Source organism: Dendrobates tinctorius, unplaced genomic scaffold (assembly GCF_039654945.1).
Source record: "Dendrobates tinctorius isolate UK_male_01 unplaced genomic scaffold, ASM3965494v1 ptg000120l, whole genome shotgun sequence".
NCBI classification, from domain to species: domain Eukaryota; kingdom Metazoa; phylum Chordata; class Amphibia; order Anura; family Dendrobatidae; genus Dendrobates; species Dendrobates tinctorius.
In genome coordinates, this window is record NW_027361788.1 from 11,651 (window position 1) to 28,120 (window position 16,470).

The 16,470-nt window shown below is 44.0% G+C and overlaps 1 protein-coding gene across 1 annotated transcript; it reads left to right on the plus strand.

The window, feature by feature from the left end:
• The first annotated feature begins 1,042 nt into the window (after positions 1–1,042).
• Positions 1,043–7,332, plus strand: ZBTB26 (zinc finger and BTB domain containing 26). Its single transcript, XM_073590680.1, has 2 exons — positions 1,043–1,265; positions 4,275–7,332. Exon 2 carries the CDS (start codon positions 4,338–4,340, stop codon positions 5,610–5,612), a length of 1,275 nt encoding a protein of 424 aa, XP_073446781.1. The 5' UTR covers positions 1,043–1,265; positions 4,275–4,337; the 3' UTR covers positions 5,613–7,332.
• Positions 7,333–16,470: the final 9,138 nt, after the last annotated feature.

The following is a 16,470-nucleotide window of genomic DNA, read 5'->3' on the forward strand; positions in this document are numbered from 1 at the left end:
AGGAGCTGTATATAGAGCACATGGTGCAGAGCTGTGTATATGGAGCACACAGTGTGGAGCTGTATATAGAGTACATGGTGCAGAGCTGTGTATATGGAGCACACAGTGAGGAGCTGTATATAGAGCACATGGTGCAGAGCTGTGTATATGGAGCACACAGTGAGGAGCTGTATATAGAGTACATGGTGCAGAGCTGTGTATATGGAGCACACAGTGTGGAGCTGTATATAGAGCACATGGTGCAGAGCTGTGTATATGGAGCACACAGTGTGGAGCTGTATATAGAGTACATGGTGCAGAGCTGTGTATATGGAGCACACAGTGTGGAGCTGTATATAGAGCACATGGTGCAGAGCTGTGTATATGGAGCACACAGTGAGGAGCTGTATATAGAGTACATGGTGCAGAGCTGTGTATATGGAGCACACAGTGAGGAGCTGTATATAGAGCACATGGTGCAGAGCTGTGTATATGGAGCACACAGTGTGGAGCTGTATATAGAGCACATGGTGCAGAGCTGTGTATATGGAGCACACAGTGTGGAGCTGTATATAGAGCACATGGTGCAGAGCTGTATATATAGAGCACACAGTGAGGAGCTGTATATAGAGCACATGGTGCAGAGCTGTGTATATGGAGCACACAGTGATGAGCTGTATATAGAGTACAATGTGCAGAGCTGTGTATATGGAGCACACAGTGTGGAGCTGTGTATATAGAGTACATGGTGCAGAGCTGTGTATATGGAGCACACAGTGAGGAGCTGTATATAGAGTACATGGTGCAGAGCTGTGTATATGGAGCACACAGTGAGGAGCTGTATATAGAGCACATGGTGCAGAGCTGTGTATATGGAGCACACAGTGTGGAGCTGTATATAGAGTACATGGTGCAGAGCTGTGTATATGGAGCACACAGTGAGGAGCTGTATATAGAGCACATGGTGCAGAGCTGTGTATATGGAGCACACAGTGAGGAGCTGTGTATATAGCGTACAATGTGCAGGCGGTATATAGAGGTGCACGTGGCTCAGCATTTCCCGCGTACACCGCGGACTCTTCTCCATTCTCCTGAGAGCAGTGATGCCATTCGCAATCCAGACATCATCGCGCATCTCGGGTCTGCAGCCTCCAGACCCCTCCCACACATGTGATCGATCACGTGACCATGATATCATCAAAGGTCCTTCAGATTGAGAATCAGTCCGCTAGGTCCTGGCGTGTACGGTCACGGTGCTTATACGTCACGTCGGGCGCGCCTTGTCGGTGAGTGCCCGGTGCTGCGTGCAGTTGAGCCGCTCCCCGGGGGGGGTGGACCGGGAGACTCTGGCACTGCGGGCGCTCGGTGTCAGTCACCAAGGGAATACTTCCAGGTTCCCGAGGAGGGGCGGCCTCCATTATACTGTCTGCTGCTGAGTACCCCGGCTGTGACCCCCCAGGACAGGAGCCCCATCCTGACCGGATTAACCCCTCCAGGACCGCAGGGTTTAGTCTCTATGTTTGGGGGTCCGTAGTGCTCAGTGACGTCATCCTGGGCACATGCGTCTTTTATGGAGGGAGGAATATGACATGCGTTACTGACGTGCTGTTTTTTTAATTTTTCTTGTGTGCAATATTTCTTATATTAACTTACAAACCGCGTCGCCCTCCCCATCCCTGAGCACCCCGTGTCCGCACCGCTGTGTTTTGTTTTTTTTTTCTCATCTTTTACTAAATAATTCAGATTTTAAGCAATTTTATTACTGTTATAACCAAAAAAGCCATTGACGACCCAAGAAAACCTCCAATAATTGTTACTCGGCCTCACTTATCGGGGGTCAGTTTTACCATCCACTTTAGCCTATGTTCACATGCTGCAATTTTCAATGTTTTTATTTTGTGGAAAAACCTGCTGTTTCGGGAGTGAGGCCGTGTGCCCACGTTGTGTTTTTTAAGCGTTTCCGCAGCGCTTTTAGACAAGCGTTTCTGCTGCGGAATCGCTTAAGAAAAGCATCTAATGTAATAGAATGTATAACGCACATGTGCTAATGGTGTGTTTTTTTTCCGCTGCGGAAACGCTTAGCGGAAAAAAACGCAGCACGTTCATTAATTGTGCAGAATCGCATGCCGCATACATACACTGTAATTGCAAAAACGCATAGGAAAAAGCATGTCAAAACGCTTGACAATCCTGTCAAAAACGCGTGTCAAAAAGCGCATGCGTCTTCCCTGGCAAGGGCATGCCTTTCTCCTCAGGAAAAAAACGCTACGTGGGCACATAGCCTAAAGAAGTTTTCTTTTTTTTTTTTTTTTTTTTTTCTTCTTTTCATCACTTGTCTACATGTCTAATAAATGTAATTTGGGGTCAGCAAACTGCAGGCTTGCGTTTTTGCAGCATTTTTTGCACTTTCTCATTGCATTCTGTGGTGAAAAAAAAATGCTAAGCTTCCAAAGCAATTGACACGCTGCAATTTTCCATTTTTTTTTTTTCTGAATTCTCAGCAATTGGCATAAAAAAATTGTGAAAAAATGCAATGTGTGAACAGAGCCTTACATGTGTTTTTTTTTTTTTTTTTTTTTAATAACTGGAATAATTATCTTTATATGTACAAGGACCCTTCATGCACCAGAAGCTTTGGCACAGCCTACAAGGCATATTGGGGGATATCTACTTCCTGGCTTTAAGGCTATGTGCCCACGTAGCGTTTTTCACGTGTTTTTTTCCTGAGCAGAAACGCATGCGCTTTTTGACATGCTTTTTCCTATGCGTTTTTGCATTTACAGTGTATGTATGCGGCATGCGATTCCGCACAGTTAATGAACATGCTGCGTTTTTTTCCGCTAAGCGTTTCCGCAGCGGAAAAAACCGCACCATTAGCACAACATGTGCGTTTTCCATTCTATCACATTCGATGCTTTTCTTAAGCGTTTCCGCATCAGAAACGCTTGTCTAAAAGCGCTGCGGAAACGCTTAAACGCAACGTGGGCACACAGCCTAAGGGCTGTCTCAAGTTTTGAAGTTGGTCACGTATATAAAAGTATAGGGGTTAACTGCCTGATTCCTGGGGGGGTCTGTCTGCTGGGACCCCATGTGAATATAGTGATGGTCGATCATTCCCGCTCCCACTCCAGTCATTCTTATGGGAGGGCCGGAGATGGCTCAGTGCTCAGCTGGTTTTCGGCACTCCCATAGAATGAATGGAGCTCCATTTACAAGAACCTCCGCTCTCGGGATCCATGGGGGTGCCAGCGATCAGGAATCTATCCCATGGACAGGGTAGAGCTTGCAAATTTGAGAATAACACTTTTCAGAGAGTTATTGCCAAGATAACTTTCCTGATCACTGTCAGTCCACCGATCACAAGAACGGGGCTCTGAAACCTGGGAATCGCCTCCGTGGTGCTTCATCTTGAATGGCGCCGAGGAGCACAATGGACTCATAGACGGTAAATGGAACAGAGGTTGAGCTTGCGCATCTCCCCATCATTCAAGACGAGGCGCTGAAGATCTGGTTCCCTGATTCCTCGTTGTCCAGATCACTGAGTGTATCTGCAGGGATCAGTGAATTCCCCCCACTTATCCCTGTAATCAGAGCAGTACTGGGGGCATGCGCTTCTCATTTGATTTGGGGCCATCCTCGCCAGACTGAATTGCAGCACGCCAGCTAATCTCTGGAGTAATTTATAGTATGTACTTTGGTCCACTGACACTGCTTACGGTTGGCAATTCTTTTCTGCTGCTTTTGTTCTCAAGGGGAAGGGGCAAAAAGTCACCTGTATTTGCTTCTGCAAAAATTTGTAATTTTTTTTTTTTTTTAATACCAGAAAACTGGCACACGGTGCTTCAGAAATTGTGGCTGCCATTTTAATCCATCTGTGCTCTTCATTGCAATTCTGGAGGGTTGGGGTAAAGAGACCACGCCTTTCCTCTGGCTAACAACATGCCCCCAAGAGGAGGTATGAGGCTACGGTCACCTCCAAAGCAGGTGGAATTGTGCATCATGAGAAACTATTTGACTGAGAAGGGCCCATACATTGTTCTTGGACAGGGTCCTCTTCTGTCTGTATACCATGGCCGTTACAGTAAGAATGTGCATGGGATGCTGGCTGCTCCTGTGCCCTCCACTGGGCATAATTTTGTCTATTTGTGGCATTGTATTACCAAAATGATTCTATACGTTTTTCCCATATTTGAGAGATCTGTTCCGAATTCCAATACTGGGTGCGGAGGTTATGCTGTCATAACACGTAATGTGCTTTTATGCTAAATGACTGTGTTTTTCTCTCTGTTTCTCAGATGTCCCACTCTGAGGATGATATGTAGAATTGCTGCATAGGTTTCGCAAGCTGAAGTGTAAAGATGTGTGACAGATCCGGACTGCTCCACTTCCAGTTGGACAACCATGGGGACTCCATGTTGGGGAGGATGAATGCGCTGAGAGAACAGAACAAGTTCTGTGACGTCACTGTGTACATCGATGAGGTGGAGGTGCCGGGGCACAAGGTGGTGTTGGCAGCCGGTTCTCCTTATTTACGGGACCAGTTTCACTTAAGTGATGCCCAAGATGTGCACATCTCGATCCTCCAGAACTCCCAGGCCGGGAAGCACCTTCTTCTGTCCTGTTACACCGGGGTCCTGGAATTTCCGGAGATGGAGCTGGTCAACTACCTAACAGCTGCCAGCTTTCTGCAGATGAGCCACGTCGTGGAACGATGCACTCAGGCCTTGTGGAAGTTTATTAAACCCAGGGAAGCTGCGGAGCCAAAAAATGAAGAGGAGGAAACCACAGAAGCACTGGAGGTCACGGAGCCGGATGAGGAAGTGGAGGATACTCTCCAACCAGATTCCCCAGCGACCACCAATTCTGACGATAGCTCTCATAATGACGACATCCAGATCGTCAAGGTCGAGTCTATCGGTAACATGTCCAGCAACAAAGCCAAAGTCAGCCAAAGCCAGTTCATGTCTTCTGAACAGACTTCCCTGCACTCCTTAGAGCCGCAGCACTCTCTCATAAACTCCACTGTAGAAAATCGAGCCGGGGAGACCGACAACAATCCGACACACAACTACACAGTCTCCGACAACAGCAGTGACAACATGGGACCGGCGCCTAAAGAACTTTATGGTCCCAGCAATAGGAATTTAGACAAGACCCTGCAGTGGCATCACCAGTGTCCTAAATGTACCCGAGTATTCCGCCATTTGGAAAACTACGCCAACCACTTGAAAATGCACAAGCTCTTTATGTGTTTACTGTGCGGGAAAACCTTTACGCAGAAGGGCAACTTGCATAGGCATATGCGGGTCCATGCGGGCATCAAGCCTTTCCAGTGTAAAATATGTGGCAAAACGTTCTCTCAGAAGTGCTCTTTGCAGGATCATCTCAACCTGCACAGCGGAGACAAGCCGCACAAATGCAACTACTGCGATATGGTGTTTGCACATAAGCCCGTGCTGCGGAAACACCTAAAACAGCTGCACGGCAAAAACAGCTTTGACAATGCCCACGAGAGGAACAGCCAGGACGTGAGTCTGGACTTCGACTCGTTTGCTGGTGCCCATGCCCAACTAAATGATGTCTGCGCAGTGGTAGACCCCTCTGGAATAGGGGTGGGTTTGGATTCAGTATAGACGGACATCGGACGCAAACTATTGTGTCCCCGAGAGACATTTTATAATGGGAACGCATTTTATAAAGCGAAAACTGAGTGACTTAATAGTAACTTCTAGGCAGCTATACTTTGTGCTACATTTTATGGTATTTTGCAGTCCTATATCATTCATCCAGAACTGTTAGTCGGCATCTTGGTATTCTGAGCAGTGTAGGGTAGATCTTCTACTAGCCGCTGTCATAGCCGCTGTTGTACTCCAGTCTCCATGAAAACGAGCTATGCCCGTTGTTGGGGGTAATGCTAATAAAGAAAAAGGGCCAAGGGCGCTTCCATGCATGACAGTCATATAGGTGGCATGAAAAAGGAAGCACTCACCTGGTGCATGCAAGCATAGTGATGTGCGGATCACCTCCTGGGGCCAAGGACAAAGGTAGTAGATAGGAAAATAGGAAGTCCAGTGGACTTGTCTGATTAAAACCACTTTTATTGCTGGTGTGTTAAAACTGGGATACACCCGTTATAAATTACAAAAGCAATAAATAAAAAAAAAAAAAGTTGCCATAGTTAAACGTATGCATTTTCAGTCACTAATTGGACTATTAAAACTCGGGATCTGGTCCTGGTCAAGGGCTTATTTTCTGCTCCCTGAGCTGATGTTTTTATTGCTGCCATTCTGGGGTAGATGCAATGTTTTAATTGCGTTTTACTGCATCTGCCGAAAAACGAAATTTTTATATTTGGATTGGACAAATGTAACGATTTTTTTTTTTAATGGGTGGCGATTAAAAAAAATAAAATAAATAATAAATATAATATATATTATAATGTTACTTTGTTCGTCCCCTTAGGACTTGAAGCTGTGACCATCCGATTGCTTGTGCCAATATATACACAGCAATACGACAGTATGGCTATGTATTTAAAAAATGACAATCTCCTGTGAATGCCGGCTACTTGCTGGCTTTCACGATAGTACCGCCATGATGGGAACTCCTGGCTGTCAAGGGCACATAGAATGGAGTGCCACCCTGCTGGCACACATTAAATGCCACTGTCGGAGATTAATAGCGGCATTTAACACGGGCAAAGCTACTGTTCATGTGCAGCTGATGGAGGCAGATGAGAGCTGAATATCACAGGGAAAGATGCGGACTCGTCTTGCGACCTCGCATCAGTCAGCGAGCTGGCATACGACGTACCGGTACGTCATATGTTAGGAAAGGGGTAACACACTAGCAATAAAAGTGTTCGCTGGGGGAAATATAGTGAGAAGTCGTTTTTTAAATTAATTTCAGCAACTTAATGTTTTATGCAAGTGTAATAAGTGGCTGCAAAATGGGGAAAAGTCCGTCTGTAAAATGAGCAGAAAGTTAGTTGCTGAGGAGCTGTGGCCGTCCCTTGCACGTCTTGTCTGTCTGAAGTTGTGTTTTTTGTTTTTTTTTTATTAAAGCCCCATGTTGGGCTGATCCTCTTATTCCTGCAAGAAATGTTTAATGAATTTGACAACTGGGTGTTGCCATTCTCACATTAAAAGGGGCAGGCGTGTCTACAGTTTGGCATTGTCAGCACTGATTAGACACCTCCAACTGGTGACGCCCAGTTGTCAATTTATTTTTAAATTTCTATTAGATGTAACAGAGGAACAGTATGCCGACTTGTAGGACAAGATGCTCCAGAATAGTTATTTCATGTAGAATACAAGTCTTTACTAGACTCAGATAGGAAATGAGACGGGTCCTTTCTATAGAAGCGAGAAGGAACAAAACTAATCAATCGAATATTTAAAAACATACAGAACCACAAATCTCCAGGCTTCCCCTTGTCACATTGCACTACCATGGAAATCTTTTCTGCCATGAGATTAATACATTAATCATCTGAGGTCTCAAACAATAAGCTGTCTTTAAAAGGGTTGTCCGGTGAGAACAAGTAATGTATCCTCAGGACTGGTGAGCACTTGCTTATCGGTGGGGGTCCGACTGTTGGGCCCTGCACAGAACAGCAGGATGAGGAGGGATTATCCCTGTTGGGGAAGAGTCAGGCGGCCATATTAGGCTAGTTTCACATTAGCGTTTACGGCCGCAGCGTCGGGCTGTGCACGGCCGCCGCTAAGCTCTGCCCCCTGCCGCGCCTCCGCCGGTAGCTCCGCCTATGGGCGCATGACGCTGCATGCGTCCCCTATCTTTAGCACTGGGGACGCAGGCCAAGTGGAGGTATGTGTTTGGCGGCACATGCGTCCTTTTGACGGTGCGCTGACCAGCGCCAAACGCAACCTGTAGCAATTTGGTGCGGTCGGCGCATCGTCAAAAGGACGCATGCACCGCCAAGCGCATACCTGCGCTCGGCCTGCGTCCCCAGTGCTAAAGATAGGGGACGCATGCAGCGTCATGCGCCCGTAGGCAGGGCTACCGGCGGAGGCGTGGCAGGGGGTGGGGCTTAGCGGCGGCCGTGCGCAGCACGACGCTGCGGCCGTAAACGCTAATGTGAAACTAGCCTTACTCGGACAAGGATCGTAATACAATGCTCTGTGAGTGATAACTTGTTTTCACTGGAGAGCCTCTTTAAAGTTTTATGGGTGTTTTTTTTTTTTTTTTTTTGCACATAAGGGCCATTTCACAACTGTAATGGCAGTCCTGTGCTGTCCCAGTATATCACGGATTACACATGGACACTACATTAGTCAATTTGGCCCATTCACAGGACCGATCTGGAAAATAAAAGCATTTTATTCTGCTCATCCCACGGACATCAGTAACTCTGACTTATTTGAGCCATGTGAGACCCCATGAGCACAATATAGACAGAGGGTATAGAAAAAAAAGCACCACTTCCTTTTCTGATCCTCCAGGATTTTTGTGAATCCCTAAGGGCTTGTGCACACAGCCATTTTTTTGTCTGCTTGCTGTCCAAAGTTTTCACGGATAGCACTCCTCATACCTTTTTGATCTAAATCGGTGATGCAAGTCTATGAGAAATGACAGTTGGTGCTTTTGGAATTCTATGGAGGAGCTGAAGACACAGATTCTGCTGGAATGACCGTTGCAGTTCTTCGTAGAACTTTGAGCACCAACTGTCATCTCTTATGCAACACCATAAAATATCCTTAAGGGATCCATCAAACACTCCCAACAAGACAGAGCACAGAATATACTGTAAAGTTGGAAATGCAAAGTTTATCAGAGACTTGGTTGGAGTCTTCAAATTAAAGACTAAACTGAATAGAGAAGAAAAATAAAACTGCAAGGACAGTAAAGTGAAATAAAACAATCCCTCGGAGCACAGATAAACGTACAGCTGTATAATGGTGCCAGGATGCCATCATTGAGCACAGAAATGTAGATTGTAGGTACAATATGGCCACGTTTTAGCTGCCAGCGGTGGGTTGGCTGCTGCTTTACTGATCCATAAGTTAGTCCTCTATAGGGGATCACTAGGTTTAATCAGTTCATTTCTGTAGGAGCGCAGGCCGTTATGGGTCATGTCACAGATGCTGACACACAACATCCCTGTCATATATTCATCTAGAGCTGTGTCTCAAACCGGTTTAATAATGACTAGTTTTAATAAAATGCAGTTTGTTGACATCACAAGGAAGCAGTGTGGGGTGTTTATTTTTATAGCCTCACCCTGCTGTAATTGAATGGTTATCTGCAGGTCATTAACTGATGAACAACCTAAGTATCACACATTCTGTCCCCATCAAAATGAGCATTTTTTTTTTTCCCCCTTACATTTAGGCTGTGTTCACACATTGTGTTTTCGTTCGCGTTTTCCCTGCGGATTTAACAAAAAATCCGCTCAAAAAACGCCTAAAAGAAGCTTCCCATTCATTTGAATGCATTTTGCACTTTTTTGTGCATATTGATGCTTTTTTTACCGCGAAAAAAACGCTTCGCGGTGAAAAACGCAGCATGCTCATTAATTTCGCTGTAAATTCCGCATTTCTGGCTATTTTATGTGTCTGGGGACTCTCTGGAAAAAATTGTGGCAAAAAACGCGCGTTTTCTGGGAAGGAATCCGGTTTTTATGCAGAAATTTTCTGCATACGTGTGCACATAGCCTAACGGGAATCTGTCACCAGATTTTTGCTACCCTGTTTGAGAGCAGCATAATGTAGGGGCAGAGTCCTTGATTCTAGTGATGTCACTTACTGGGCTGCTTGCTCTAGTTTGGATAAAATCTCTGCAGATCTAGCAATTCTCTAAATGCTGAGCCATGTATATCCCCACCCACACCACTGATTAGCTGCTTTCTGTCTACACTGTGCATAGGCAGAAAGCTGCCCATCAGTGGTGGGGGCTGGGTTATACAGAGTTCATGAATATGGAGTACTATATGACAGCAGGTTAACTATTCCTCTAGTGATAATCTCCTGATAAAACACTTATTTTCTATAAACTAAAGCAAGCAGCTCAGTGACACATCGCTTGAATCAGGGTCTCTGTCCCTTGTACTACAGATGAGCTCTCATTGGCTGCAAGTTTACTGATCATACCTGAAGAAATACCCTCCCCCCCCAAAAAAAATATATATATACGGTATATTTTTTTTTTTTTTTTAGGGGGAGGGGTTGGAGGTATTTCTCATATGTTTTATATATATATATATATATAATCAAAATGTCATATATCCCAAAATATAAATTCTAATAAAAATGAGGTCTCAAAATTCACAATGTTCTCCTCAAAATATATAAAACATGAACTAATCATGGTACATGGAATATGAGCCATAGTACATATTTAAGTGATTAATTCTATCTTATTTCGAAAGGCATGTGATTTATAATTAATGCCAAGCAGCTTCCCTGTAATGTGTTTTGGATATGAAGTAGTTGGTGGTTTTGGTTCTTCTGTGGCATGTCTACGTGTGTAATGCTGCGGGTAATTGTTTGAGATAGCTGAAATGGAGCAAAAGGTCATGTTAAATAGCAGAAGTAAGAACGGAGAATAAATCAAATGAATGGTCAAAGTTGAGATATGCAGTCATGGCTGAAAGTGTTGGCATCCTTGAAATTGTGTCAGAAGTATTTCTCCCATAAAATTACTGCAATTACACGTTTTGTCATACACGTTTATTTCCTTTTTGTGTATTGGAACAACACAAAAAAAACCCAGGAAATTTGGACATTTCACATAAAACCCCCATATTTGAAGGACGCCTCTTCTCCCAACAGGAATTTTAATATCTCTCCACAGGTGTTCAATAGGATTTAGATCCGGACTCATTGCCACTTCAGAGCTCACCGTTGCTTTGATTCCTTCCATTTCTGGGGGCTTCTTGAAGTATGTTTGAGATCATTGTCCTGCTGCATGACTCTTAACGCAAACCCAGCTTTCTGACATGGGGCACTACATTGCGACCCAAAATCCTTTGGTAATCTTCAGATTTCATGATGCCTTGCCCAAACTCAAGGCACCCAGTACCAGAGCCACCAGAACAACCCTAAAACCTCTTTGAACTTCCACCATATTTGACAGTAGGTACTGTATTCTTTTCTTTGTAGGCCTCATTCTGGTTTTGGTAAACAGTATAATGATGTGCTTTACCAAAAAGCTCTATCTTGTCTCATCTGTCCACAAGACACTTTCCCAGAGGACTTTTGGCTCACTCGTGTACATTTTGGCAAACTGCAGTCTAGCTTTTTTATGTCTCTGTCAGCAGTGGGGTCCTCCTGGGTCTCCTGCCATAGCTTTTCATTCAAATGTTCACAGTTCTGATGCATCCTGAGCCTGCAGGAGAACTTTGAATTTCTTTGGATCTTGATTGGGTCTGTTTATCCACCATGGCAACCTTCCATCAATTTTTCTCTGCCGTCCACATCCAGGGAGATTAGCTACAGTGCCATGGGTTGTAAACTTCTTGATTATGTTGCGCACCATGGACAAAGGAACATCAAGATCTCTGGAGATGGATTTGTAAATTAGAGTGTTGATATTTTGCAACAATTTTGGTTTTCTTCTCTTTCTGTCCCCCATGCTTGGTGTGGCTCACATGGACACACAATGCAAAGATTGCGTTAACTTCTCCCCTTTTTATCTGGTTTCAGGTGTGATTTCCATATTGACCACACCTGTTACTTGCCACAGGTGAGTTTGAACGAGTATCACATGCTTGAAACAAAGTTGTTTACCCACACTTTTGGGAAGGTGTCCGTTATTTTGCCTGGGCCATTTTTGAGGGGTTTTGTGTGAAATTATGTCCAAATTGTCCAATTTGCCTTTTTTCCTCTGCTTTTCTTTTGTGTTCTTCCAGTACACTCAAAGAAAATAAATGTGTATAACAAAACGTGTAATTGCAATAAGTTTCTTGGATAAATTTATTTTCTGGAGCAATTTCAAGGGTGCCAACACTTTCAGCCGTGGCTGTATGTAAGATGTGAGATAATGTAACAAAATGGAGATTGTGCTGCTTTTAATATGTTCACATATGGACATTGGATTTCTCTCACATGTGTTTAGCACCATAGACTGTAATATAATGGCTACGTGTTCTATCCATGAAAAAAAGAAGACACAGACATGTGAATGTGGCCTCGAGCTTCATTCAGGTGTCAGGGTTTTTTTTTTTTTGTTTGTTTTTTTTTTACATACGAAGAAAACGGACCGAGTTTCATCAGCGATTTTCATTAGCGTTTGATGGGTCTGATAGAAATTCAAATATTTAGAACTTTAAATTTCACCTTTATAAACTGCACTTTATGATTACTTGTGTTATCTTTGTCTAATATTTACATGTGTTTGGTGATCTGAAACATCTAAGTGTGACCAACATGCAAAAGAATAGGAAATCAGGAAGAGGGGAAACACTTTTTCACACCACTGTATATTGTATGCCTCATTTGAAATGTGCAAGGTGTGCGACAAAGGACGGGTAAGTGGATGTGCTGCTGATTGTGCACACAGATGCCGTGGGCCAGACGAAACTTTTCTTGCTGCGGGAGCACAACAAACGCTCATCCATGAGATTTCTCATTTCGTCCCATTTTGTAATGGGGCGCAAGAATAATGCGAACAGGTGGTTGGATGGCAGATAATGCTTCCAGTCTGTTTCCCAGCACCACCATGTCTTCCACACGGTCCAATCATGCTAGCCAAGAGTGTGGACCACATAATTCTCACCCTGATCCTTCTTCCTCCCACCATGGGGAGTCCCAGGAGACAAGTGATCCCACACTCGCACACTCTTTACATTTCCATTTATTGACTCTGGTCTCTCATCCTGCACATTTCAAGAGGGACATGAGGAGCTTGTATGTAGTGATGGCCAAATATTTGAGCTCTTAATTTGTAGAGGGTCATCATGTGACCCTTTTAATTTTCCCAGCATGTATATGATGCCCTCCTTCATTTTTTACAGGATGTGTGTGAGGTCTACCTCTACAATTCACTTACACATATAAATTCCCCCGTGGGTAAATGTTTTTGAGCCCTTTCAGTTAGTGCATAAGCTTTACTAGTCTGTGAGTCTTACTCCATAAAAATGGGGAAAAAATGTTTTGTTAGCCCCTCCTCTACGTGTCTCCAGGGTGTATTACAGTCCCGCCTTCTAATTTTTGGCAGCCCTTGTACTTAGTGCATAGCCTTTATGAGCAGCGTCGGACTGGAACACCTTGGGCCCGCCAGAGAAAATCATTCTTAGGGCCCACTATGTAGCTACATAGAGATAAATACAAGTCCACCAATTGTGCGGTAAAACACGCTAATATCAGGGTATAATATAAGGTAGTACAAATCTTAATTATGTAGCAGGTGTTTGGGTAGCCTCCCTCATAGAATATAATGCTGCCCCCCTCATAGGGTATAATGCTATATAGATATAGAGGTAGATGGATATAAAGATAGATGTAGATATAGAGATAGATAGTAGATAATGGATAGCTAGAGATATAAAGATAGATATAGATAGAAATATAGAGGTAGAAAATAGATAATTGATAGACAGCTATAGAAAGATAGAGATATAGTAATAATATAGACATAGAGACAGATATAGAGATAGATATAAATAAACAGATATAGAGAAAGATATAGTGATAGATATAGATAGAAAGATAGATATAGAGATAATAGATATAGATATAGAAGGAGGAAGATATGAAGGATGAAGAGAAAACCTATCCTGCTGGGGGAAGAAGAGAGCAGTGAGCTAGCGCAATATGTGAGCGAATGTCTTAGACTGCGAGAAAGAGGACTAATATGCCATGGACTTCTACAGTATAGCCTCATCCTGGATCTGCCCCCATCCACCTTCCCTATGCCATGGTCTTCTATAGCCTCATCCTGGATCTGCCCCCATCCACATTCCCTATGCCATGGACTTCTATAGCCTCATCCTGGATCTGCCCCCATCCACATTCCCTATGCCATGGACTTCTATAGCCTCATCCTGGATCTGCCCCCATCCACCTTCCCTATGCCATGGACTTCTATAGCCCCATCCTGGATCTGCCCCATCCACCTTCCCTATGCCATGGACTTCTATAGCCTCATCCTGGATCTGCCCCCATCCACCTTCCCTATGCCATGGACTTCTATAGCCCCATCCTGGATCTGCCCCATCCACCTTCCCTATGCCATGGACTTCTATAGCCTCATCCTGGATCTGCCCCCATCCACCTTCCCTATGCCATGGACTTCTATAGCCTCATCCTGGATCTGCCCCCATCCACCTTCCCTATGCCATGGACTTCTATAGCCCCATCCTGGATCTGCCCCATCCACCTTCCCTATTCCATGGACTTCTATAGCCTCATCCTGGATCTGCCCCCATCCACCTTCCCTATGCCATGGACTTCTATAGCCTCATCCTGGATCTGCCCCCATCCACCTTCCCTATGCCATGGACTTCTATAGCCTCATCCTGGATCTGCCCCCATCCACCTTCCCTATGCCATGGACTTCTATAGCCCCATCCTGGATCTGCCCCATCCACCTTCCCTATGCCATGGACTTCTATAGCCTCATCCTGGATCTGCCCCCATCCACCTTTCCTACAACCCCTACCCATTATCCCTACAGTCCCTATCCCTATTCCCTTTTGTACACTTGCTTTGGCAAAACTAATGTGTATTTAGTCCTGCCAATAATGCTTCATTGAATTGATAGTTATAGAGATAGATATAGAGATAATAGATATAGAGATATAGTTAGATAGAAAGAGAGAGAGAGAGATAATAGAGAGATACAGTTGTGGCCAAAAGTATTGACACCCCTGCAATTCTGTCAGATAATACTCAGTTTCTTCCTGAAAATGATTGCAAACACAAATTCTTTGGTATTATTATCTTCATTTAATTTGTCTTAAATGGAAAATCACAAAAGAGAATGAAGCAAAACATTGATCATTTCACACAAAACTCCAAAAATGGGCCAGACAAAAGTATTGGCACCCTCAGCCTAATACTTGGTTGCACAACCTTTAGCCAAAATAACTGCGACCAACCGCTTCCGGTAACCATCAATAAGTTTCTTACAATGCTCTGCTGGAATTTTAGACCATTCTTCTTTGGCAAACTGCTCCAGGTCCCTGATATTAGAAGGGTGCCTTCTCCAAACTGCCATTTTTAGATCTCTCCACAGGTGTTCTATGGGATTCAGGTCTGGACTCATTGCTGGCCACCTTAGAAGTCTCCAGTGCTTTCTCTCAAACCATTTTCTAGTGCTTTTTGAAGTGTGTTTTGGGTCATTGTCCTGCTGGAAGACCCATGACCTCTGAGGGAGACCCAGCTTTCTCACACTGGGCCCTACATTATGCTGCAAAATTTGTTGGTAGTCTTCAGACTTCATAACGCCATGCACACGGTCAAGCAGTCCAGTGCCAGAGGCAGCAAAGCAACCCCAAAACATCAGGGAACCTCTGCCATGTTTGACTGTAGGGACCGTGTTTTTTTTTCTTTGAATGCCTCTTTTTTTTTTTTTTCTCCTGTAAACTCTATGTTGATGCCTTTGCCCAAAAAGCTCTACTTTTGTCTCATCTGACCAGAGAACATTCTTCCAAAACGTTTTAGGCTTTTTCAGGTAAGTTTTGGCAAACTCCAGCCTGGTTTTTTTATGTCTCAGGGTAAGAAGTGGGGTCTTCCTGGGTCTCCTACCATACAGTCCCTTTTCATTCAGACACCGACGGATAGTACGGGTTGACACTGTTGTACCCTCGGACTGCAGGGCAGCTTGAACTTGTTTGGATGTTAGTCGAGGTTCTTTATCCAACATCCGCACAATCTTGCGTTGAAATCTCTTGTCAATTTTTCTTTTCCGTCCACATCTAGGGAGGTTAGCCACAGTGCCATGGGCTTTAAACTTCTTGATGACACTGCGCACCGTAGACACAGGAACATTCAGGTCTTTGGAGATGGACTTGTAGCCTTGAGATTGCTCATGCTTCCTCACAATTTGGTTTCTCAAGTCCTCAGACAGTTCTTTGGTCTTCTTTCTTTTCTCCATGCTCAATGTGGTACACACAAGGACACAGGACAGAGGTTGAGTCAACTTTAATCCATGTCACCTGGCTGCAAGTGTGATTTAGTTATTGCCAACACCTGTTAGGTGCCACAGGTAAGTTACAGGTGCTGTTAATTACACAAATTAGAGAAGCATCACATGATTTTTCGAACAGTGCCAATACTTTTGTCCACCCTCTTTCTTATGTTTGGTGTGGAATTATTTCCAATTTGGCTTTAGGACAATTCTTTTTGTTTTTTCATTTAAGACAAATTAAATGAAGATGATACCAAAGAATTTGTGTTTGCAATCATTTTTAGGAAGAAACTGAGTATTATCTGACAAAATTGCAGGGGTGTCAATACTTTTGGCCGCAACTGTAATAGATATAGAGATAATAGATAGATATAGAGATAGATATAGATAATAGAGAGAGAG

Bases quoted from the DNA above. Each gene is read 5' to 3' on its own strand.
- ZBTB26 (XM_073590680.1), top strand. From the start codon at position 4,338: ATGTGTGACAGATCCGGACTGCTCCACTTCCAGTTGGACAACCATGGG.